Consider the following 23,849-nt stretch of genomic DNA (forward strand, 5'->3'; position numbering starts at 1 on the left):
AGAAGGCACCTGCTTCAGGCCTGGCCCTTGGATTATAGATGGTGTTTTTCGTCTTCATATGAATATATGTGTCTGTGTCCAAATTTCTCATTTTTATAAGGACACCAGTCAGCTTGGATCAGTCTAGTCTAGTCTGACCTCACCTCAATTAATTCCATCTGCAGTGACCCTGTTTCCAAGTAAGATCATATTATGAGGTTATTGGGTGTTAGAACTTCTACACGTGAATGTGGGAGAGACACAGTTCAACCCATAAAAGTACATGGCTGTCGGTGTTTCCAGTGTACTCTAAGGTAGAAAACACATGTGTGATTTACTTTTTGTACAAAACAGGAAAACTGAAAGGGTAGTAAATTGATTTTTTTTAAGATAGCAGTTCTTGCAGAAATCCCTAAGAGCTGAGTCATACAGAAAGACTCCACTCCTCTGCTTTGCCCACTAGCCCAGACATCATCTTCATAGAGTTGTAGCTTTGAACTCAAAGTAGACTACTCTGGAGTAGCCTCGACTTTAGTCCTAGAAGAGATGCAGAAAGAGAAAGGATATTTCTCATGGTTATTCAAGTAGAGGAAGAACCAACAAAGAGTCTACAACTCTTAACACCAGCCTCATGTTCTTCCAACTACACGTTTAATTGCCCTTGTCAGTAACTGCTTTTCTTCTCTATATGAAAGATAATTGTGGCCACTCTAGAAATGTTAGCACCAAATTGTTTTCTTCGTGGTGGAAAGCTAACGTAAAAATATCATTACCATGTAGCTGATGCATTTCCCCGAATTCCTTTGTTTGTAGCCACAAACATTGGCGCGCCTATTTTCATTTCAGATTTCAGACTAAAACCTGTCATGATAGCAGCTGAGTTGGAGGTACCCCATGTTTTTCTAAAGGCTTCTTGAGTCAGCACCTAAAAATAATCACTGGAAAGTATGGGTACCCTCCCTTTTCCTATGAGCTGATGTTTCAGAAGAACGAAGTTTTGCTCTGCTCCCAGTCCATATTTGGTGTGTTGCTGTAGTCAAGAGAGGTCCACTTATCAGGAGATGTTGCTTGTACCCATGAACTCCTGTCCGTGCCATTTAGTGTTGCTGTGTGTAAGACGGCTGATATTTTAACCTTGACTGTTTCCTATAGTACTCATCCGATTAATTCATGATCTTTTGTCTCTTTCTCCTATTTCAGCAAATTGATGGAGAAGCATTTCTGCTTATGACGCAAACAGACATTGTTAAAATTATGAGCATTAAGCTGGGCCCTGCTCTCAAAATTTTCAATTCTATCCTGATGTTCAAAGCTGCGGAGAAGAACTCTCACAATGAACTCTGAAATTGGTGGATTTTGAATACCATCAGCTTTCTGCTTTAAAGCTCATGTTTTATTCAAAGCACAAGGACATTTAGAACTCCTAAATGAGAAGTCTCCAAAACTCAAAAGAGCAATGTGATCGGATCATTTATATTCCTCCAGAGACAATATATATGAATTCTTACGAAAGTGCTCGAGCTTTTAACCAGGTACTGTCTAACAACAGTCATCTTTTGGTTCTGTTCACTGAGCTAAATTTATCTTTGTAAATCTTTTTGAGGCTGGGGGTGGGGGGGAGAAGGGGAACTTCATTAATTATTTATGGATAATGGGGGCAGAGTATGAACTTTTGGCATTTTGTAAACATTGATGAATTCTCTTTCATGTACACTGTTTCTTTTTCGATACTTTCAGGAATCTTTTTATATAATCAAATTTCAACCTAAACCAAAAGTCAGGCCTGGCTAAGTTTAGCCAGTGGGGCCGTTATCTGTATCGTTAATTCTGTGCCATATTTTGAATTGCAACATTATGCTAAGTATAACTTTGCAAGTCATGATATTGCCTAACTGCTTGTCATCGTTTGTTGGGGCTGAATCGTTGTAAAAAATTACTTTTCCTTAAATCTGTGTTTTTGCTTTTGCACGTTTTATGAAATGTTAAACAAATTACTTTCACCAGCATCTTTACTATAATTACCAAAAACATGTATATAAATAATGGAATTGAGAATAATGAAATATATAAACGTAAATAAACTAGGTGACGTATGTGGACGGCATCAGTCTCCAGCATCGTGATGCCCTGTGTGCTGGACTCTCGTAGAGTCTAATGAGAACGTGGGATATACAGTTACTTTGTGTGTGTGTGGGGGGGGGTTGTTTGTAAGGATCTTAAACTATTTATGAGATTGTCTTGAGCTTCTCTCTAATTGTCGTTGAGGTAACTGGTGCTGTTCAGAGATTGATGAGGGGCTTGTGTTCTGTTGACAGACACTAATCTGTAAAGAGCTCTGTCCCGATCTTGCCATGGCCCTCAAACCCCAAGGTTTTGCTTCAGGGTAGGCTGGAAAGAGAGTGTATCAATTTGACTGAGAAGGCAAGGTGTGAGGGAGCGACACCAGCAGGCACCGAGATTGTAAAATGCTCACAGGTCAGGGAGGCGACTTCCCAAAACAATGAACCTCCATTCTGGAGAGATTCCTTTCTCTGTGGAGCAGTTCGCCTCAATCCTACCAATGCACTTTAAATGGAAGCCCTCGATTACCTATAAAACGATAGCTGGTAGTGTTTCTTTTTGCAAGGGTGCATTTCCAACACAAAGGGTGAATTATTTTATCAGCCTTTGGAAGTGATTTCTAATTTCAGGATTGAACATTTATTCAAGGTCCATTTGAAAAGTAGGAAGTAAGTTTGCAGCATGCTGTCTGAGTTCTGGGGAAAGTTCCACCTCTCTTTAGTTGCTCTCATTTCTTTCTGAGGGAGAATTTCTGTTGACGTCCCCGTTGGAAGTCTGTTAGCAAGCAGTCTTTTGCATATGTCATCATTCCAGGTGAAAACAGGGTCAGTGACATGTGCAGTGTTCCATTCATTGCTTTGCATGAATCTACCTAAACAAATTTGTGTTGTTAGCTTTCATTTACTTTGTTTTGTTCCGAATTTGTACATTCAAATTGCACTTGTTATATCTGACATGAATGAAATAAAAATCTTAATTGCAGATACATTTTTACATATGTATGATTTTTAAGAAAGCTTGTCAAATAGGAGGGGCGAATGATAACAGGACGGTGTCTCATGGGCATTAACTGGCTGTGTAAAGACTCAGTTGGATTCAGAATTGTTTGTTACACTACATCCCAATGTGAAGAATAACAGAAAAAAAACGATATTGTTATGTCAAGTAGGATTCACACTCATTGGGGATTTTTCTTTTCTAGTTTAAAGCACATATAACAAAAGAAACTTTTAAATCTTACAAGAAACGTCATTCTGTGAAGCCTGTTATATGTCGGAGGCGAGGCATTGAGCATCCTTCCAGTGGAGCGGTCAGGGTACCTCAAGAGGGAAGTCTTGTCACGGTTCCTTCCCTGGGACAGGGTCTAAGGCAGGGCTCGGGAACATTTTTGGCTAAGAGAGCCATAAACGCCACATATTTTAAAATGTAATTCTGTGAGAGCCATATAACGACCCATGTACGTTATGCATTATCCAATAAAAATTTGGTGTTGTCCCGGAGGACAGCTGTGATTAGCTCCAGCCACCCGCAACCATGAACATGAGCGGTAGGAAATGAATGGATTATAATACAAGAGAATGTTTTATATTTTAATGTTATTTTTTTTATTAAAGATTTGTCTGCGAGCCAGATGCAGCCATCAAAAGAACCACATCTGGCTCGCGAGCCATAGGTTCCCGACCTCTGGTCTAAGTCATACCTGAGGAAACCCGGGGGGCGGGGGCACAGGGGGACAAGACATGGTGGCAGAGAAGACCCTGAAATGAGAGAAGCAGGCTCATGCTAAGACAAAAGGGAGGAAGGGGGAATGTGGAACTTTCTATATCTAAAGGCATTGTTAAAAATTTCAGAGAACCTTGTGCAAGCCAGGGAGGCCTGTCTGCAGATTGAAATACAGCCTCAGGCTGCCATTTTGTAACGTTTAGATTCAGGGGAGTCAGCCTCCTAACGAAATAGGGTTAGGTTAGTCCGGCAATACTGGACGTGTCCCAAGAGGCTGGGCCGTGCTCGGCCCTGGAGATAGCTGTACCATCAATAGAGATGATCGGAATCTGCCCCCACGTCGTTGTTTGGAGCCAAGCGTCATTGCAGTTGCCCAAAGCTCCGCCCCCATCGCTTCGCTGCAACCTAAAGGAACAAAGAGAGGCTTTCATTCAACTTCACCGTGCCCTGGCCGGTTGGCTCAGTGGTAGAGCGTCGGCCTGGCGTGCAGAAGTCCCGGGTTCGATTCCCGGCCAGGGCACACAGGAGAAGCACCCATCTGCTTCTCCACCCTCCCCCTCTCCTTCCTTTCTGTCTCTCTCTTCCCCTCCCGCAGCCTAGGCTCCATTGGAACAAAGATGGCCTGGGCTCTGGGGATGGCTCCTCGACCTCTGCCCCAGGCGCTAGAGTGGCTCTGGTCACAACAGAGCGACGCCCCAGAGGGGCAGAGCATCGCCCCCTGGTGGGCAGAGCATCGCCCCCCCTGGTGGGCGTGCCGGGTGGATCCCGGTCGGGCGCATGCAGGAGTCTGTCTGACGGTCTCTCCCTCTTTCCAGCTTCAGAAAAATACAAAAAATAAAAATAAAATAAAACTTCACCGTGAAGATCGGAAAGGAGCCTTTAAGACCTTGGTAAATTCATTTTCAGGAAGAAAAGATTGATTGTGAAACTTAGAGTGTGTTGGGGTGTATTTGGGGGAAATAAAGGGAAGTTCAGAAGGAACTAAAGGCATGTTCTAGTGAAAGGAAAGAAATGGAAACTGGAATAGGAACTAGTTTATGTGAGAATGACAGGAGTCAAGTCGTTACTTACTCCGCCTGCCCTTCCCATTAGGTGCTGAGTACATACATCGTCACTATTGAGGTGGGCAGCTTATCTTTCATTGTCTTTTGTCTCACTGACAAGCATTTTTTTTTTTCTGAAGCTGGAAATGGGGAGGCAGTCAGACTGACTCCCGCATGCGCCCGACCAGGATCTACCTGGCATGCCCACCAGGGGGCGATGCTCTGCCCATCCTGGGCGTCGCTCTGTTGTGACTAGAGCCATTCTAGCGCCTGGGGCAGAGGCCATAGAACCATCCCCAGCGCCCGGGCCATCTTTTGCTCCAATGGAGCCTCAGCTGCAGGAGGGGAAGAGAGAGACAGAGAGGAAGGAGAGGGGGAGGGGTGGAGAAGCAGATGGGCGCCTCCCCTGTGTGCCCTGGCCGGGAATCAAACCTGGGACTTCTGCACGCCAGGCCGACGCTCTACCACTGAGCCAACCAGCCAGGGCCCTGACAAGCATTTTAATGAACAGAGAGAAAGATGTTCAATGTTTTGCAGCATTTCTAGAAATGTATCTTAGAAAACTATTTTTCTAATAATGTATATGAATCCCTTTCTTTTTAACCTCTTAAAAAGTTTAATCTTATGAAGTAACCCAAGAAATTCTCATCAAGTTTCTTCAGTCTAAGCCAGGGGTCTCAAACTTGCGGCCCGCGGGCCACATGCGGCCTGCCGAACAATTTTGTGCGGCCCGCAAACTAATCCACGAAGTTCAAAATATTTTGGATAAAATTAAGTAAGCCTAGGGGCCTACTTGTATTTTTCATTTCTCTAGCATCCTAGCTAGATATTAGCTTAGTTAACAGCAGTTGTGATGCGAACTACAGTTTCTGGTCGTTTTGTGACACTGAGTAAACTGCATGTACGATTGTGCTTGTTGTACTGATTTTTTTTTGTTTTCAACTGCAGTGAGAAAAGTGTTGTGTAACAGTTGCCTTTTGTAGACCTAGTGCGGCCCGCCGAACAGCTGTGATCTTGCTCTGCGGCCCACATGCTGAGTTGAGTTTGAGACCCCTGGTCTAAGCCAAGTTGGTATGTCAACACTGTTACGTAACAGTGATATTGTGATGATGGCATTGAGGGGCATCTTAAATCCATGGTGTTGGATGAATTATGATGTGGGACCCAGGGCTGGGACTCCTGAGCGAGGGTGGAGAGCGGGTCAAGGAAGGGCCCCAACCTGGGGACCAGAGGCCGGTGCCAGGTGGCCCTGGGAGTGCAACGCTGAGAGTGTGGCAGATCCAGGCAAGCCCGAGGGGCACCGGGAGACACAGACACTGGCGGTCAGGGCCGGGTACACCGGAAGCCGTGTGAGAAGACAAGACCCAGGTGAAGGGTGCTGCGCCTCCAGGGAGGGAAGCGGTAGGAGACAAACGCAGGTTTCCAGAGGAAGACTGCGCCGCAGGTCAGAGCCTGCGCCAGCGAGCACAGCCAGCAGTGAGGAGCCTGCAGGGGTGAAGCAGCCCTTGTTCTCAACAAATGTGCTTGAAGAAAAGCAAACCGCCTAGAGCCGGGCAGGTCAGCCGAGGGGAGGAAGAACTGGGGAGTACATGCCTCTTCTCAAAAAGCCAAGTTTGGAGCATTTCCAAGCAATCTTCAGACCAGGGAGGCAGTCTCCAACCCCCAGATGGGCAGCTCCTTGGCATGAAGTCTTTCAAAGGTGGGCACATTGAATTAATTACAAGGTCATACCCTAAACCACAGGTCTTGAGCAGATATGGAGTGTAGTGTCTTTTAAAAACTAATGTACCCACAGAAGTATAACTTGGGCCATGGAATTTCTTAGAACTCAAATCAAAATAAACAAACAGCCTGACCAGGCAGTGGGATAGTGGATAGTGTCAGCCTATGATGCTAAGGAACCAAGTTAGAAACCCTGAGGTCACCGGCTTGAGCGCAGGCTCAACAGCTTGAGCATGGGGTCATAGACACGACCTCATGATCACTGGCTTGAGCCCAAAGGTCGCTGGCTTGAGCCAAGAGTCCCTTGCGCAGCTGGAGCAGCCCTCCCCCCCATCAAGGCACATATGAGAAAGCAATCAATGAACAACTATGAGGTAATGCTTCTCACCTCTCTCCCTTCCTGTCTATCTGGCTCTCTCTTACTCTCACTAAAATAAACAAATAAATAAACAAACAGCTCCTTTATGAAGTAGTATTTTATTACAGAATTTCACAAAGAATTTAACCTAAGGTTAAAGACAGAAAATATTGAAATTCATTCACATCTTTGAGACAAGATGATTTTCTAATAGCTACCACAACCCTCAAACAATTTTTAAAAAGGTCTGCTGTCCCAGAGATCAATTCTTATATCTATCCCAGAGATCAATTTTACTTATATGCTGTTAAGTGACCAGGTGTTGAAATCCTACTTCCTGTCCCTTTTCTTTCATAGAAGGAAAATAGGGACTGTGCACATCGAAAATCAATGTCTCCAGGAAGTTGAGTGTTTGGGCCAGTTGTCTAGGAGACTGGATCCCAAATACATGAAAGGCAGCTACCAGAGCAGCCACGGCCGTAACACAGTCGTCCACTTTTGTGAGTCTTTCTTTTTCTAAATACAAAGAAAATTCACAAACATCAATGTTGAAAGGGTTCTTAACTTCTAGTACGGGTGTGGACACTTGCACCTGAAAAAAAAAAAAAAAAAAAGACGACATGTAAAACAGCTAAATAATATGAGGTGCCTGGATTTAACCATGATATTAACAATGAATAACCTTGTTTCAGTTTAGCATATAAAAATGACAGAATATACTTCCAGATAGACCACCACCATCCTGCTTTCAAAGATGAAGATGTGAAATGTCAAACCAGAGATCACTAGCATACTACATACCTTCTCATTCACAATGACAAAAAGGCTGGGATCATCCCCAAAAACATCTGGTAGGAGTAAACATGTGGCTGTCATCTTCATATCTGTTAAAGCAAACATGCTTACACACAGTCCAAGAAGAAATAAGCAAAGCCAGTAGAAAGCACCGGGCATTTTTTAATCGTACCTTCTAGAGTACAAACTAACCTTCTTAGATCAGTGTTTCACAACTATTTTTTAACCAATATCCTCAGCTAATAAACATTCAAGATCTCATGTTCTGTGCCTCCCCCCCCAGATCTTGGCCAGGGGAAGGTAAGAATTCTGTACTCTGTCCACCAGCCAAAATGATGTTATCAAGATTCACCATGTCATTTAGATTATTAAATTAACAGATTCCTGTTTCTCTAAATGTCATTTTATAGTATCATGTGTACTACTTTTTATATTTATAACCTAATACCTCTATTTGAGAAATTCATCTTCTCTCCCACATATTGTTTTACTAAATATTACTTATCATCATAACAAATTTTTCAATCATCCTGAATTATACAGATAACTGAAACTGATAACCCCACTCCTCAGGTTTACTAACATTTCAACATGTCCTCGTCGGTGTGCTGTTTCATTTTCTCTTGCAGTGCAATATTGACTGGATTGTCCACCACTGAAAAAGAAGTCAGTATATTTTCTGAATAGGATTCCAAGATGTGCTTTGTTTTCTCATAAATATCTGTTCCTGTAAGAAGTTGAAATTCTCTGAACAGCTGAAAGAAGAAAAAGATGCCAGATCACTAGAAAAGCTAATGGAAGGGAAGTAAATAACTCTTTAGGATTATTTTAAACTTTGAATGTTCATTTAATATATAGACTAGGTATCTGAGTGGCTTTGGTGGAGAAGTAAAGATTTAGAACAGGAAGAAAAAAGAACGGAATCTGGCGGTGAATGGGAAAAGATCATTACTAATGGACATGGCAGTCTTCGAAGCCTGCGGAATGGAAACTCTGGATGCAGATTCAATTAAATGAGGGTCCAGAAGTATATTTGCATATTTGGGGGTTACATGACTAGGATTCTGGGATCTTATGTTTCTTTTTTGTTTCTTTTTTTTGCATTTTTCTGAAGTGTGAAGGTGGGAGGCAGAGAGACTCCCGCATGTGCCCAACTGGGATCCACCCGGCATGCCCACCAGAGGGCAATGTTCTGCCCATCTGGGCCATTGCTTCATTGCAGCAGGCACCATTCTAGCGCCAGAGGTGGAGGCCATGGAGCCATCCTCAGCGCCCAGGCCAACTTTGCTCCAATGGAGCCTCGGCTGCAGGAGGGGAAGAGAGAGACAGAGAGGAAGGAGAGGGAGATGGGTGGAGAAGCAGATGAGCACTTCTCCTGTGTGCCCTGGCCGGGAATCGAACCTAGGACTTCCACACTCCAGGCCGACCCTCTACCACTGAGCCAACCAGCCAGGGCCTAGGCTCTATGTTTCTTTAGGTAAACCACATTGTTATGTTTCAGTAGTTTCCAACAAGAGGCAAAAGAGGAAAACTTGGATTTTAGGAGGCAAACCTTGAAAAATACCAAAACTTAGTGTCCAAAGGGATACTAGGGACAGGGTCCAGCTTTAAAGACTCTATAACATCAGAGAGAGGTAAACTGGGAAAGACAAAGTCGTGTGAGGTATTTGACTACAAGGTAAAAGCAAGACCAATGTACCTTATGGAATACCCTTAAAATCAATTGTCTTGCCACTGGCTAAGTTCTTCCCCTCAGAGAATTCCACCATCACTGTCTCACTGTCCCCCTCCCCACCTCTTTTTTTTTTTGACCGAGTGGCATTATAAGACTATATTCATCATCCCTACTAGTAGGAATTAGTGCAAGCACTGCTTCCCCTAGAACTCAGCCGAGAACAGTTACATACTGCCCACCGGTTCTCATCGTTCCTTGAATATTTTGATAGGTCCTCACTGGGCCAAAGATGAGGTCTTAATGTTATCAGGAAACCAGAATGCACAGTCTATAAAGACATAGTGGCTCTGTTATCAGGCAGAACCTCAGTGGGCCACTAATCCAGATTGAGACCCTAAAAAGACATTCTCTCAGCAGGGCGTTGTAGAGTGGAGCATGAAGAAGGTGAATACTCCTCCACTTTCCTGGGCACATGTAGGCTAGGAATTTTGCTACCTTTTATTTTCGCATTACATTACGTTTACATTAAAGGAATAGAAATAGTAGCGTTCACAAGTGCCTGTTGTGCACCTTCTCCCAGTGATAACATGTTCAATCCACTCTGAAAGTAAGCCATAGACATGATGCTCATCACCCCTTCATTCTTCACTGTGTGATTTCTAAGCTCAAGGACACTCTCCCTATATAACCACAGCATAAGCATCTAAATCAGGAAAACCTAGTCCATGATCCCCATGCAAGCTTGCCAATTGCTGTAGTCATGCTCTTTAGAAATTCAGGATCTAATCCAGAACACATGTGAGATTAGAAATCACGTCTCCTTTGGCTCCTTCAGTCTGGATCAGTTTCTCGGTTTTTTCCTCACATTCCTTGACATTTTTGAAAAGCAGAAGCCAACTAGTCTATGGTTATAAGGTATTTCTTCATGATTTATGCATTTTGGGCAAAAATAGTGACATTTCTCACTGTATCAGAAAGCATGAGATGGTAATTGGAAATTACTCCCATTATTGGAAATACTAACTTTTATCACTTGTTTCTGATGAAATCTCCCAGGTTTCTTTACTGTATATTAGCTGGGATTCTTATGCACTACTTAAGTTGTAAAGTCTGATTATTCAAATAGTTTCTCAGTAAGGTGAAAAATAGCATCTCAGGATTTATTGGAAAATTTGGGGAATTAACTTTCTGTTTGGTATTCTTGCGCTCCTCAACTCTCTTCAACTTGCCTCGTGCCACATCCAGTAGGTCCCAGTAACAGATTCCCAGTCAAACGAACTCCTAATGTGTTAGGTAGTAGAGGAAGGTTTTGGGGGGAGTTGGGTGGTGAGCGCCAGTGGCCACGGACGGCCTGTGCGTCCCAGCTCAGCTGCTTCTCTGGGTCATGACTGTGTCCACAGCTCCCTAAGCTCCGAGAGTTTTTGCAATGGTAGTAGCAACAAGCACTGGGGCTGGTTTGGAGCAGGGGCAGCTGACCCACTATAGGAACTGTTAACTGAATATTTGGAAGTATGGTCAAAGCTTGCTTTTATTATTTTAGTTTGTTTTTTTAGATTTTTAATTTTTAAAAGATTTTCCATTGATTTGGGGTGGGGTTAAAAGGAGGAAGAGAGAAGCATCAGCTTGTTCTACTTAGTTGTTCCATTTAATTGTGCGCTCATTGGTTGTTTCTCATATGTGCCACGAGTGGGGATTGAACCTGCGACCTTGATGCACCAGGACGACACTCTATCCACTAAGCCACCTGGCCAAGGCTAAGCTTGCATTTATTTCAGGAAGCACAACGAGGTTTTTATCGATTGAAAATCCAGCCAACTATACAATCCTGAGTTAAGTAGGTATTTCCTGAAGAAACCTGAAATGTTTAGCACTTTGTTTAAGACAATAAATAGACAAGTAAGTGTAGTCATTACAAAAACCATGAGGGAAAAGCAAGCACTAATCAAGGAAGGGCTGCTGAGAGGATTCGATAAAATAATCTCTGGACAGTGAGTGATAAAAATATGCCTGCTGCTACAAAGTACGTTCAGGTGTTTGCTACTGGCATATTAGTAAAATAAAATGGGCAAATTCTTATGTCAGGTTTTTTCTCTGTGCGTGCGTGTGTGTGTGTGTGTGTGTGTGTGTGTGTGTGTGTTTGGAAGAAGAAAAATAGGCAAAACTTTTCATTTTGATTGTACCCAAAAAATTCTTCTAGGAAATGTGTTCTCAGGTTAAAACTGATGAATCTTTCATTATATACTACAGCTCAAATTACACTAAAATTGTAATAGAATCCTTTAATGGCCACCTTAAGTAAACTAAATGGCTGGACATTTGAATTATCCCTTAAACTTCAAATATTTTAAGATCACTTTATGAAATGATTTGGGGTCATAAAGAAAATAGACTTTTTAATGCTGCATTCTAATAGTTCCTTAATAACTATCTTGATTGGAGAGACAAGATGGCGCTGGAGTAGGCGGATGCACCAGCATCTACCTCCCAGAACCAATGTGGATTACAAACTAATTTTATGAACTATCAGCTGGAAAAACCAACTTTGGACTAAACTAAAAGGACTCTTCAACCCAGGAACGCAGAAAAAGCCACCCAGAGACTGGTAGGAAAAGCGGAAACGCGGAGAGGGCTGCCCAGCTTCTCGGAGCGAAGGGCAGCAGGGAGAGACTCGCGTGGCGGGAAGTGAGTTTAGCAGAGGGGAAAGGGTCCTGAGCCCCAGGAACAAAGCCCCAGCTTGCCGCCCCATAGCCCAGAAGAAGCGTAAGGACAGTATTTAGCTGGAAACAAGTCAGGATACTGTTTGTGAGAGAGTCTGATTTCTCAGACCCAGGATCCTTCTTAAAGGGACCACACAGAACATCTCTCTCACAAACACTCACCCGGGGCTCCTGGGGACGGGAGGAGAGAGGAGAAAACCACAGTAACAGGAAGAGAGTGCAATCTAGGAGGCATAGGGAGAAACATTTTGAGAGATAGCCACCCTAACCCCTGGGACGAGGCACTCCCCAAAGCTGAAGTGAATATTTCCCCCGGAAACAGCAATACCAGCAAAGGGAAGCAGGAGAGCAGCCAAACAAGCTCCCCCTCAGCATTCAGAGCAGAGTCGCATAGAAGGAGGGAGCTTTCGGGTCTACAGTAGTGAGTCTTAGGGTCCAAGCTGCAACGCCCCCACCCACGCGGCTGAGGGTGCACCGGAGAGCAGGCGGCAGCGGGAGACAAAAGCGCGGTTCTGCTGGCAGGGGCGGAAGCCGGCTGGCCACCAGTGGGCTCAGGTGTGAGCTCAATTTTGCCTGGCTAGGGAGAAGGGGGCGTGCAAAAGCGGCCAAGCTCAGCTGCCGGCAGCCTGTAATCCAGCCTCCGGGAGAAGGGCGGGAAACCCAGAAAGGGTAGAAACCAGCCCCGGGGCAAGGGCAGAGGAGCACATCCCTGCCCCACCCGTGCAACCCAGGCTTGCGGTCTAACTTGGTAGCCGGCTCCTCCCGCGAGGGTGGAGCCAAAAGCCCAGAAGAGGCGGAATTGCGCTACGAAGCTGAGCTTGGACACGCAGCCCTGCCTGGTGGTAGAGCCAAGGCTAGCAGCTGTTCCTTGAGTGGGATCATCCTGCAAAGGCAGGGCGAAAGCTCGGAAACAGGCGGAGACCCGCAGCTGAGCAAAGGTGCTCACCAGTGCCCTCAGGACCGAGCATAATGTCACACATGGGGGCGGGGCAAAGGCCAAAGCCACCAACCCTTGTGCACCCGAGCACATGATCACAGCCACTCTCGTGAAGAGAAAATGCAGAGGCAGAGAAATACAACACAAATAAACCAAGAGAAATCCCCAGAAAAGGACCTAAGTGAATCAGATATAACCAAATTACCAGATGCAGAGTTTAAAATAACGATTGTTAGGATGCTCAAAGATATTAGAACCACCATAGATGGCCATTACGAAAACCTAAATAAAGAGATAACAAATATAAAAAAGGACATTGAAATAATAAAAAAGAATCAGACAGAAATGACAAATACAATATCTGAAATAAAGAATACAATGGAAGGAATTAAAAGCAGGATGAATGAAGCAGAGAATCGAATCAGTGAGTTAGAAAACACAATAAATAAAGGCACGGAAGCAGAGCAGAAAAAAGAAAAGAGACTCAAAAAGTCTGAGGAAACTCTAAGAGAGCTCTGTGACAACATGAAGAGAAATAACATCCGCATCATAGGAGTTCCTGAAGAAGAAGAGAAAGAACAAGGGATAGAGACTTTGTTCAAACATATTATAACGGAAAACTTCCCCCAATTAAGGCAGGAAAACATTTCACATGTTCAGGAAGCACAGAGAACTCCATTAAGGAGAAACCCAAAGAAACCAACACCAAGACACATCATAATTAAATTACCAAAGCTAAATGATAAAGAGAAAATATTAAAAGCTGCTAGAGAAAAAAAGACTATCACCTACAAAGGAGCCCCCATAAGGATGACTTCTGACTTCTCAACAGAAACACTTGAGGCCAGAAGGGAATGGCAAGAAATATTCAAAGTAATGCAGAAGAAGAACCTACAACCAAGACTACTTTATCCAGCAAGGCTATCATTTAAAATTAAAGGAGAAATAAAAAGCTTTACAGATAAAAAAAAAAACTCAAGGATTTCACTGCAACCAAACCAAGGCTGCAAGAAATGCTAAGGGACCTGTGGTAAACATATCAAAGGAAAAAAAGAATATAGCAAAAGAGAAAAACAGTTTTAAAGAAAAAAAAATGGCAATAAACAATTACATATCAGTAATAACCTTAAATGTTAATGGATTAAATGATCCGATCAAGAGACATAGGGTAGCTGCATGGATAAGAAAACAGGACCCATACATATGCTGTCTACAAGAGAAACACCTTAAATCAAAAGATGCACACAGACTGAAGATAAAAGGATGGAAAAAAATATTTCACGCAAATGGAAATGAAAAAAAAGCTGGGGTAGCAATACTTATATCAGACAAAATGGACTTTAGAACAAAGACCATAGTTAGAGATAAAGAAGGTCACTACATAATGATAAAGGGAGCAATCCAAAAGGAAGATATAACCATTATAAATATCTACGCACCTAATATAGGAGCACCTAAATATATAAAGCAGACTTTGATAGACTTAAAGGGCGAGATCAACAGCAATACTATAATAGTAGGAGATTTCAATACCCCATTAACATCATTAGATAGATCCTCAAGAAAGAAAATTAACAAAGAAACAGCAGACTTAAAGGACATATTAGATTAACTTGATTTAATAGATATCTTCAGAACCTTTCACCCTAAAACAGCAGAATATACATTCTTTTCAAGCGCTCATGGTACATTCTCTAGAATAGACCACATGTTAGGGCACAAAATCAGCCTCAACAAATTTAAGAAGATTGAAATCATATCGAGCACTTTCTCTGATCACAATGCCATTAAACTAGAAATCAACCACAATAGAAAAATTGAAAAACATTCAAACACTTGGAAACTAAATAGCATGTTATTAAACAATGAATGGGTTAACATTGAGATCAAAGAAGAAATTAAAAAATTCCTAGAAACAAACGATAATGAGCATACATCAACTCAAAATTTATGGGACACAGCAAAAGCAGTCCTGAGAGGGAAGTTTATAGCATTACAGGCATACCTCAAGAAGCTAGAAAAAGCTCAAATAAACAACTTAACTCTGCATCTAAAAGAACTAGAAAAAGAACAAGTAAAGTCCAGAGCGTAGAAGGAAGGAAATAATAAATATCAGAGCAGAAATAAATGACAAAGAGGCTAAAGAAACAATACAGAGGATCAATGAAACCAGGAGCTGATTCTTTGAAAAGGTAAACAAGATCGATGAACCTTTAACAAGACTCACCAAGAAAAAAAGAGAGAGGACTCAAATAAATAAAATTAGAAACGAGAGTGGAGAAATAACAACTGACACAACAGAAATACAAAATATTGTAAGAAAATACTATGAAGAACTGTATGCCAAAAAACTAGACAACCTAGATGAAATGGACAAATTCCTTGAATCATATAATCTTCCAAAAATCAATCTGGAGGAATCAGAAAACCTAAACAGACCAATTACAACAAATGAGATTGAAACAGCTATCAAAAAACTCCCAAAAAAGAAAAGTCCTGGGCCTGATGGCTTCACAAGTGAATTCTACCAAATATTCAAAGAAGAACTAACTCCTATCCTTCTCAAGCTATTTCAAAATATTCAAGAGGAAGGAAGACTTCCAAACTCCTTTTATGAGGCAAGCATAATTCTGATTCCAAAACCAGGCAAACACAACACAAAAAAAGAAAATTATAGGCCAATATCCCTGATGAACTTAGATGCAAAAATCCTCAATAAAATATTAGCAAACCGGATCCAGCAATATATGGAAAAAATCATACACCATGATCAAGTGGGATTTATTCTTGGGAGGCAAGGCTGGTACAATATTCGCAAATCAATCAATGTGATTCATCACATAAACAAAAGAAAGGAGAAAAACCACATGATAATTTCAATAGATGCAGAAAAAGCATTTGATATAGTCCAGCACCCATTCATGATCAAAACTCTCAGCAAAGTGGGAATACAGGGAACATACCTAAACATGATAAAGGCCATCTATGACAAACCCACAGCCAACATCATACTCAATGGGCAAAAATTAAAAGCAATCCCCTTAAGATCAGGAACAAGGCAGGGGTGCCCCCTTTCACCACTCTTATTCAACATAGTTCTGGAAGTCCTCGCCACAGCAATCAGACAAGAAAAAGAAATAAAAGGCATCCAAATTGGAAAAGAAGAAGTAAAACTATCATTATTTGCAGATGACATGATATTGTATATAGAAAACCCTAAAGTCTCAGTCAAAAAACTACTAGACTTGATAAAAGAATTTGGCAAGGTGGCAGGATATAAAATCAATACTCAGAAATCAGAGGCATTTTTATACACTAATAATGAACTGTCAGAAAGAGAAATCAGGGAATCAATCCCCTTTACCATTGCAACCAAAAAAATAAAGTACCTAGGAATAAATCTAACCAAGGAGATTAAAGACTTGTACTCGGAAAATTATAAAACATTGATAAAAGAAATCAGGGAAGATACGAATAAGTGGAGGCATATACCGTGCTCATGGTTACGAAGAATAAACATCATTAAAATGTCTATATTACCCAAAGCAATTTATAAATTCAATGCAATACCAATGAAAATACCAATGACTTACTTCAAAGACATAGAACACATATTCCAAAAATTTATATGGAACCAAAAAAGAACACGAATAGCCTCAGCAATCCTGAAAAGGAAGAAAAAAGCGGGAGGTATCACACTTCCAGATATCAAGTTATATTATAAGGCCATTGTACTCAAAACAGCATGGTACTGGCATAAGAACAGGCACATAGATCAATGGAACAGAACAGAGAACTCAGAAATAAACCCACAGCTCTACAGACAACTGATATTTGACAAAGGAGGTAAGACAATACAATGGAGTAAAGACAGCCTCTTCAACAAATGGTGTTGGGAAAACTGGACAGCTACCTGCAAAAAAATGAAACTAGACCACCAACTTACACCACTGACAAAAATAAACTCAAAATGGATAAAAGACTTGAATGTAAGCCGTGAAACCATAAGCATCTTAGAAGAAAACATAGGCAGTAAGCTCTCTGACATCTCTCGCAGCAACATATTTGCTGATTTGTCTCCACAGGCAAGTGAAATAAAAGACAGGATAAACAAATGGGACTTTATCAAACTAAAAAGCTTCTGCACAGCTAAAGACAATAAGAACAGAATAAAAAGACAAACTACACAATGGGAGAATATATTTGACATAGCATCTGATAAGGGGCTAATAACTAAAATTTATAAAGAACTTGTAAAACTTAATACCAGGAAGACAAACAATCCAATCCAAAAATGGGCAAAAGAAATGAATAGACACTTCTCCAAAGAGGACACACAGATGGCCAATAGGCATATGAAAAAATGTTCAACATCACTAATGATTAGAGAAATGCAAATTAAAACCACAATGAGATATCACCTCACACCAGTCAGAATGGCGCTCATCAATAAAACAACACAGAATAAGTGCTGGCGAGGATGTGGAGAAAAGAGAACCCTCCTGCACTGCTGGTGGGAATGCAGACTGGTGCAGCCACTGTGGAAAACAGTATGGAGATTCCTCAAGAAATTAAAAATCGAACTGCCTTTTGACCCAGCTATACCACTGTTAGGAATATACCCCAAGAACACCATAGCACTGTTTGAAAAGAAGAAATGCACCCCCATGTTTATGGCAGCATTGTTCACAATAGCAAAGATTTGGAAACAGCCCAAGTGTCCATCAGAGGACGAGTGGCTTAAAAAGCTTTGGTATATATATACTATGGAATACTACTCAGCCATAAGAAATGATGACATAGGATCTTTTACAACAACATGGATGGGCCTTGATAACATTATACTGAGTGAAAGAAGTAAATCAGAAAAAAACTAAGAACTATATGTTTCCATACATAGGTGGGACATAAAGATGAGACTCAGAGACATGAACAACAGTGTTGGGGTTACAGGGTGGGGGGAGGAGAAGGAGGGTGTTGGGGGAGGGGAGGGGCACAAAGATCATGGCTTTTCAGCATTTGCCATATTCCCCCCTTAATCTACAGACAGCAAATATTTACGTATGGTGTTTCCACTATAAAGACTGCTGTCTTAGGGACAAATGCTGATAAACTATTTCAGCAGTTCCTCCTTCTTCAAAGACTTATAAGTAAACATAGAGCTCCATGTTTCATACGACATACTCAAGCTCACTCCATGCTCCCTGGAGCTTTAGCACAAGGGAATGCCCCCCCCCCCTTTTTGTGGTTTTTTTTTTTTTTTTTTTTTTAGTATTTTTTCTTTTATTTACTTATTTTTTGTATATTTCTGAGGATGGGGATGGGGAGGCAGTCAGACAGACTCCTGCATGCGCCTGACTGGGATCCACCTGGCATGCCTACCGGGGGGAATGCTCTGCCCATCTGGGATGTTGCTCTGTTACAACCAGAGCCATTCTAGTGACTGGGGCGGGGGCCATGGGGCCATCCTTAGTGCCCAGGGTGGATTTGCTCCGATGGAGCCTTGGCTGCGGGCGGGAGGAGGGGGGCCGGGAGGAAGGAGAGGGGAGGGAGTGGAGAGGTAGATGGGCGTTTCTCCTGTGTGCTCTGGCCGGGAATCGAACCCAGGAATCCTGCACACCAGGCCAATGACTCCGACGGGTCTACCATATCATGCTTTTTAATTTAAAAAAAAAATTACATTTCTTTTGAATGCTGATGAACAGGAGACACCAAATCTTTTTTGCCTGCAAACTACTACCTTCTTTATTAGATCCAGCTAATAACACTGTTCTGTCTTTTTTCCAAATAGCTCCAGATATATGGAAAAGATTTATATAGGTGGATGGGGATCCTCAAACCCCTCAGCGAGATCTTCTGAGAATGGCTCTTAAGATACCTAAAGGCAGAAAAAGCCCAATAGAGATCAGGGGAACTACCAGCTTTTAGGATACACCCTTAAAGGCTCCAACACCCCAAAGGGGTCTCATAGGATGCCATCTGGGTCCTGCTTCAATAGTGGAAAGGAAGGTCATTGAGCTAAAGCCTGCCAGGCTTACACGCCTCTGCTGTGAGGAAACAGGGACACTGGAAGGTGGGCTTCCCCCTCGCTCCTCTAAGGGAGGGTTCAGTCTCTTCCAGCCCTGCTCCAGCCACCTATGTCCTAACCTTGCCCAGAAAGCTGGGGTTTGCCACTGAAGGCTGAAGGTGCCCAGGGCCGTCGACCCCATCTACAACACTGTGGACGAGCCTAGGGTATTTCTTCCAAGAAGCAGGTAAACTGATCTCATTCGCACAAGGGCCACTTAACTATGTCTTGCCTGAACAGTCAGGTTTTTTATTCTTCCCTCAAAGATCTCTGTTGTGGGTGTTGATAGTCCTATTTTCTGCTGCTTTGCTTAATATATAGTGTTTCTTTATCCCTCCTACCTCAATGCCCCACTCATATTTCAGGCTGGGACCTACTCTTAATTTAGAGCTCTCTTTCCTCCTTTTGCCAACTTGTATTATGAATTTATCTCTGCCACCCAGCTTAGTGTATCCCAAGGTTCTCTTTACCAGGCCACAGTCACAGAGCTCCAAGGAAAAGCAACCTGGTCTCAACTCTCCAGGCAGAGGAGAACAGGAGCTCCATATCCACGCATGCTGCAAATGGCTTTTTCCAGTCTACCTGAATCATTACCAGCTAGAAGCAGCGGTCATTGGGACTTGGACATGAGCTGCAAAGTATAGAATGGTGACAACAATTCCAGTGCCATGCGGACTTTTCCTGTGGGGAACTTTCCTGGACTCCTGCTCCCTGTGACAGCTCCTAACAGACTGAACTGTGGTTGGGGTGCAGTTTTCAGGAATTTGGCATGGTGATGTGGTCAACTTGGACTTGGGGAACATGTTAAGGACACTACTCATTTATGGATTCTTGCTGTATTCGCCAAGAGTTTGCTTAAAGGCTCTTAATCACTGTAAAAAAAATAGAGGACTGGATGAAGAAGATGGGGCACATATACACCATGGTATATTATTCAGCTAGGAGAAATGGTGACATTGGATCACTTATAGCGGAATGGTGGAGTCTTGGTAGCATTGTGCGGGGTGAAATAAGCGAATCAAAAAACAGGAACTGCAGGATTCCATACACTGGTGGGACATAAAAGCGAGACTAAGAGGCATGGACAGGAGTGTGGTGGCTATGGGGGGTGAGGGGAAGGAAGGAGGGAGAGGGAGAGGGGGAGGGGTACAGAGAGAACTGGATGGAGGGTGGCGGAGGACGATCTCTCTTCGGGTGATGGGTATGCAACATAACTAAATGACAAGATAACCTGGAAATGTTTTCTTTGAATGTATGTACTCTGACTTATTGATGTCACCCATTAAAATAAAAATTTATTTATTAAAAAAAAAAAAAAAAAGAGCCACGTCTGGCTCGCGAGCCATAGGTTCCCGACCCCTGCTTTAGAGCATCAGGAATCCAGGCTCAGGAGAAATCAGATCTTAGCAATCAGTTGCTAGGCACCTTAGCAGTATCCACAGACATAAAAGTGTTGGGCTATTGTTCCCTCGATATATGAGTATATATTTTGTAATATGAAAGAACTTCTAAGCTCTAGAACGTAAGTTCCTCAGGGGTGAGGTTCTTGTCTATTTGTTTGCCTATCTGAGGTTTCCTTAACGCCTGAATCAGGATGTGAGATAAATAAAAATTTGATTAATTAAAAAAAAAAAAAAGGAAATAGAAACACTAAACATTAGCCATTGTTTAAGGTGTGGTTTATATAGTGGTATTTCATTGTGGTTTTCTTTTATATTTATCTAAAGTCTAATGAAAGTGAGCAATATTTTCATTATTGTCCATTTGGATATACATTATTACAAAGAACGTTTGCAAGTTTATTCATTTATTCTAATAGATTTTCAGCCTTGTCTTTTTTAATTCACATGAGTTATTTATATATTTTGCATTGAACCCATAGAAAAATTTGAGAAGAGTTATCCATAATATTAAACCTAACAATTCACGAACATGATAATTTAGATTATTTAATTTTTCTCAACAATGTTTTGCACTTTTGAATGTAGAAGCCTTGACTATTTTCATTAGCTTCATTGTTATGTATTTGATGGTTTTAATGCCACTAAAATAATAGTTTGATGAATTTCCTGTGGTATTTGTTGCTGGAACATAGAAATTTTTTGTTTTATATATATTTACCTTGTATCCTGAGATTTTGCTTAATTAATTTATTAATCTTAATAGTTTTCCCACACATTTTCTGGATTTTCTAAAGATACAGTTAAATTATAGGCAAACAGTGACAATTTTATTATGTCTTTACCTGTCTGTATGCTGTTTACTTCAATTTCTGACCTTATTTCATGTATTACAAACTGAAATACAAAGTAAGATCTAATTTATAAAGAGAATACCTTTCTCTCATTTTCAAAATCAAGAAGAGAAATTCTGTATTTCACTTAAGTGTGATGGTTATTGTAGAGTTTTTATAATCATTATTTCCATTTTTAGTTTGCTGAGTATTTTTGAACATATGGTGGTTGAATTTTATGAAATATTTTCCAGATATTAACATTTGATATTTCTCCTTTTATTTTTGTTAATGTGGTATATTAGATTGATTGATGTACATGGATAGATAATAGCTTCATTAAGATATATTCCACTGCAAGTGCACAGTTAATTGATTTTCAGTGTATCAGAGAGTTGTACAGTCATGAGTACAATCAATTTACAACATTTCCATCACTGCCAAGGAGAAATCCTGCACACGTTAGCCATCGCTCTTCTTTCCCTGCCTCCGCAACCCTCCATGTCTTATGCCTAGGCAACCATTAAAATAATTTTTGTTTCTTCAGATTTGCCTATTGTGGACCTTTTGTACACATAGAATCATACAATACGTGTGTGTTTGTTTTTTTTGTGACTAGCTTTTTTCCTGTAACATAATGGTTTTAAGGCTGATTCATGTTGCAGCATGTATCAATACTTTATTTTTAATGGCATTGTGTGGATATATCACACTTTGTTTTTCCATCAGCTGGTAGGTATTTGGCTTGTTTTTACATTTTGGCTATTTTGAAATGCTCTTAGGAATATTTGTGTACAGTTGTGTACCAGTCTGTGTGGATGGGTGTTTTCATTTCTTTGGGGTATATATCTAGAAATTGCTTGGTCTTATGGTAACTGTGTTTAATGTTTTGCTAAACTGTTCTTCAGGGTGACTATATCATTTCAAATTTCTATAGAGGATGAATAAAGGTTCTAAAGTTTTCATACCCCCCCCAAAAAAATAACTATCTTGATTGTCTAAATGCATGCCAAGGGAAAATGCTTCAGTTTCAAAATAGCCCTCAGTAGTGTCCCCCATCCTCCACAATATGTCCGATGACAAGAAACTCTTTAATCTGAGGCAGCCAGTGCATTTTATTAGAAATAGGTTCCAGTCTACGGCCATACCACCCTGAACGCGCCCGATCTCGTCTGATCTCGGAAGCTAAGCAGGGTCGGGCCTGGTTAGTACTTGGATGGGAGAAATAGGTTCCAGAAATTCTCACCAAATGGTCTTGGTTGTAGCTTCCGGGGGGGGGGGGGGCTCACACACCCTACCGAGATTCACACTTGTTACACGGTCCTGTTACCACTTCAAGAGGAAAGAGATGAATCAATCTGGATACTTTATTAATTGGAGTATTGTAAGTGAAGAAAGATACCTGATAAGGGCACTTCAAGAAAGGAAACATTTTGAGAATGTCCTTCAGAGGTGTTCTGCTGCCGATCAGCTTTCTTCTTACTTGCAAGGTCTGGCTCATCCTCTTAGCAATTTCTCTCCAGTCCTTCTCTGTTTTCGCATATTCTTGCTGGAGCCAGCTGATGTGTTCACCTACCTCAGAATCGAAACAAATAGCTTCTTCCTGAAAATATTTTCAAAGTATCAGTATGTTCCATATTTCAAGATATATAATCAATAGCATATATCATAAAGAATACATATATATATGTATTCTTATCATATAAGAATGCACTCTTAAGATGAGCATCATCGTGTGTAATTACACTTGGCACTGAACATGGTTTACAAATGGACAGTCTTTAACTCTGTGAACAAATTAGATAGATAATTATTGTAGAATTATCCGTTTGCAAATCTGTGAGTACACTCATTTGTTAATAACCTTTTCCATGGAAATCTAGATTATCCAGAAGGCTCACACTTAAGAGGAATGCTTATTTCTACTCATTCAAATTTTAGAAGACAAACTATAACAAAGAGATTAAAAAGCTTTGAAATTAAGGTTTGTTACTTTTTGTAGTTTTTCTTTTGAAATGCCTTTTTATAGCTGCAGTACCAAGTCATATAATCCAAATTTAATATAGTCACAGTGGGTATTTTGTATTGCTGAATCATCAAACTATCAATTGTATTCACTATTTATTTGGATACACTGGATGAAAGGAGTGGCTGAGAAAGACCTAATATAGTCTCAGTACAAATCTAAGACTGGCCCCTGGCCAGGAAGCTCAGTTGGTTAGAGCGTAGTCCAGGTAAGCCAAAGTTGCAGGTTCGACCCCCCAGGCAGGGCACATACAAGAATCAACCAATGAATGCATAAATGGGTGGAACAACAAAATGATATTTATCTCACTCTCTCTGCTCCCTCTAAAATCAATAAATAAAAAAATTTGTGGTTTTGCTGTTGTTTTTTTATCTAAGACAATCAGCTTCAGCTTTGAGGAGATAAGAAAAAATAGTTGAGAGGACACTCAGCTGAAATTGCACTTGAAGTAACATCTTGACAAACCGTCTACTTGACCCCAGTGGGAACTGATGTTACCAATAAAAGATGAGAA

At 41.3% G+C, this 23,849-nt stretch overlaps 2 protein-coding genes across 18 annotated transcripts in view; one reads left to right on the forward strand and one right to left on the reverse strand.

The window, feature by feature from the left end:
• Nucleotides 1-3,021, forward strand: part of L3MBTL3 (L3MBTL histone methyl-lysine binding protein 3) — a 122,979-nt gene extending 119,958 nt beyond the window's left edge. For all 17 annotated transcript variants that reach the window (XM_066248075.1, XM_066248082.1, XM_066248083.1 and 14 more), the window contains one exon: nt 1,180-3,021. In XM_066248075.1, the coding sequence (XP_066104172.1) occupies nt 1,180-1,323 (144 nt within the window). In that variant the 3' untranslated portion in view covers nt 1,324-3,021. The remainder of the gene's footprint in view (nt 1-1,179) is intronic.
• A 4,171-nt stretch (nt 3,022-7,192) lies between these two features.
• SAMD3 (sterile alpha motif domain containing 3) overlaps nt 7,193-23,849 on the reverse strand; it is a 55,913-nt gene continuing 39,256 nt past the window's right edge. The window contains exons 7-10 of the mRNA XM_066248179.1: nt 22,712-22,912; nt 8,264-8,435; nt 7,687-7,769; nt 7,193-7,477 (exon numbers count right to left, since the gene is read on the reverse strand). Of these exons, the coding sequence (XP_066104276.1) occupies nt 7,193-7,477; nt 7,687-7,769; nt 8,264-8,435; nt 22,712-22,912 (741 nt within the window). The remainder of the gene's footprint in view (nt 7,478-7,686; nt 7,770-8,263; nt 8,436-22,711; nt 22,913-23,849) is intronic.

Source organism: Saccopteryx bilineata, chromosome 12 (genome assembly GCF_036850765.1).
Source record: "Saccopteryx bilineata isolate mSacBil1 chromosome 12, mSacBil1_pri_phased_curated, whole genome shotgun sequence".
NCBI lineage: Eukaryota > Metazoa > Chordata > Mammalia > Chiroptera > Emballonuridae > Saccopteryx > Saccopteryx bilineata.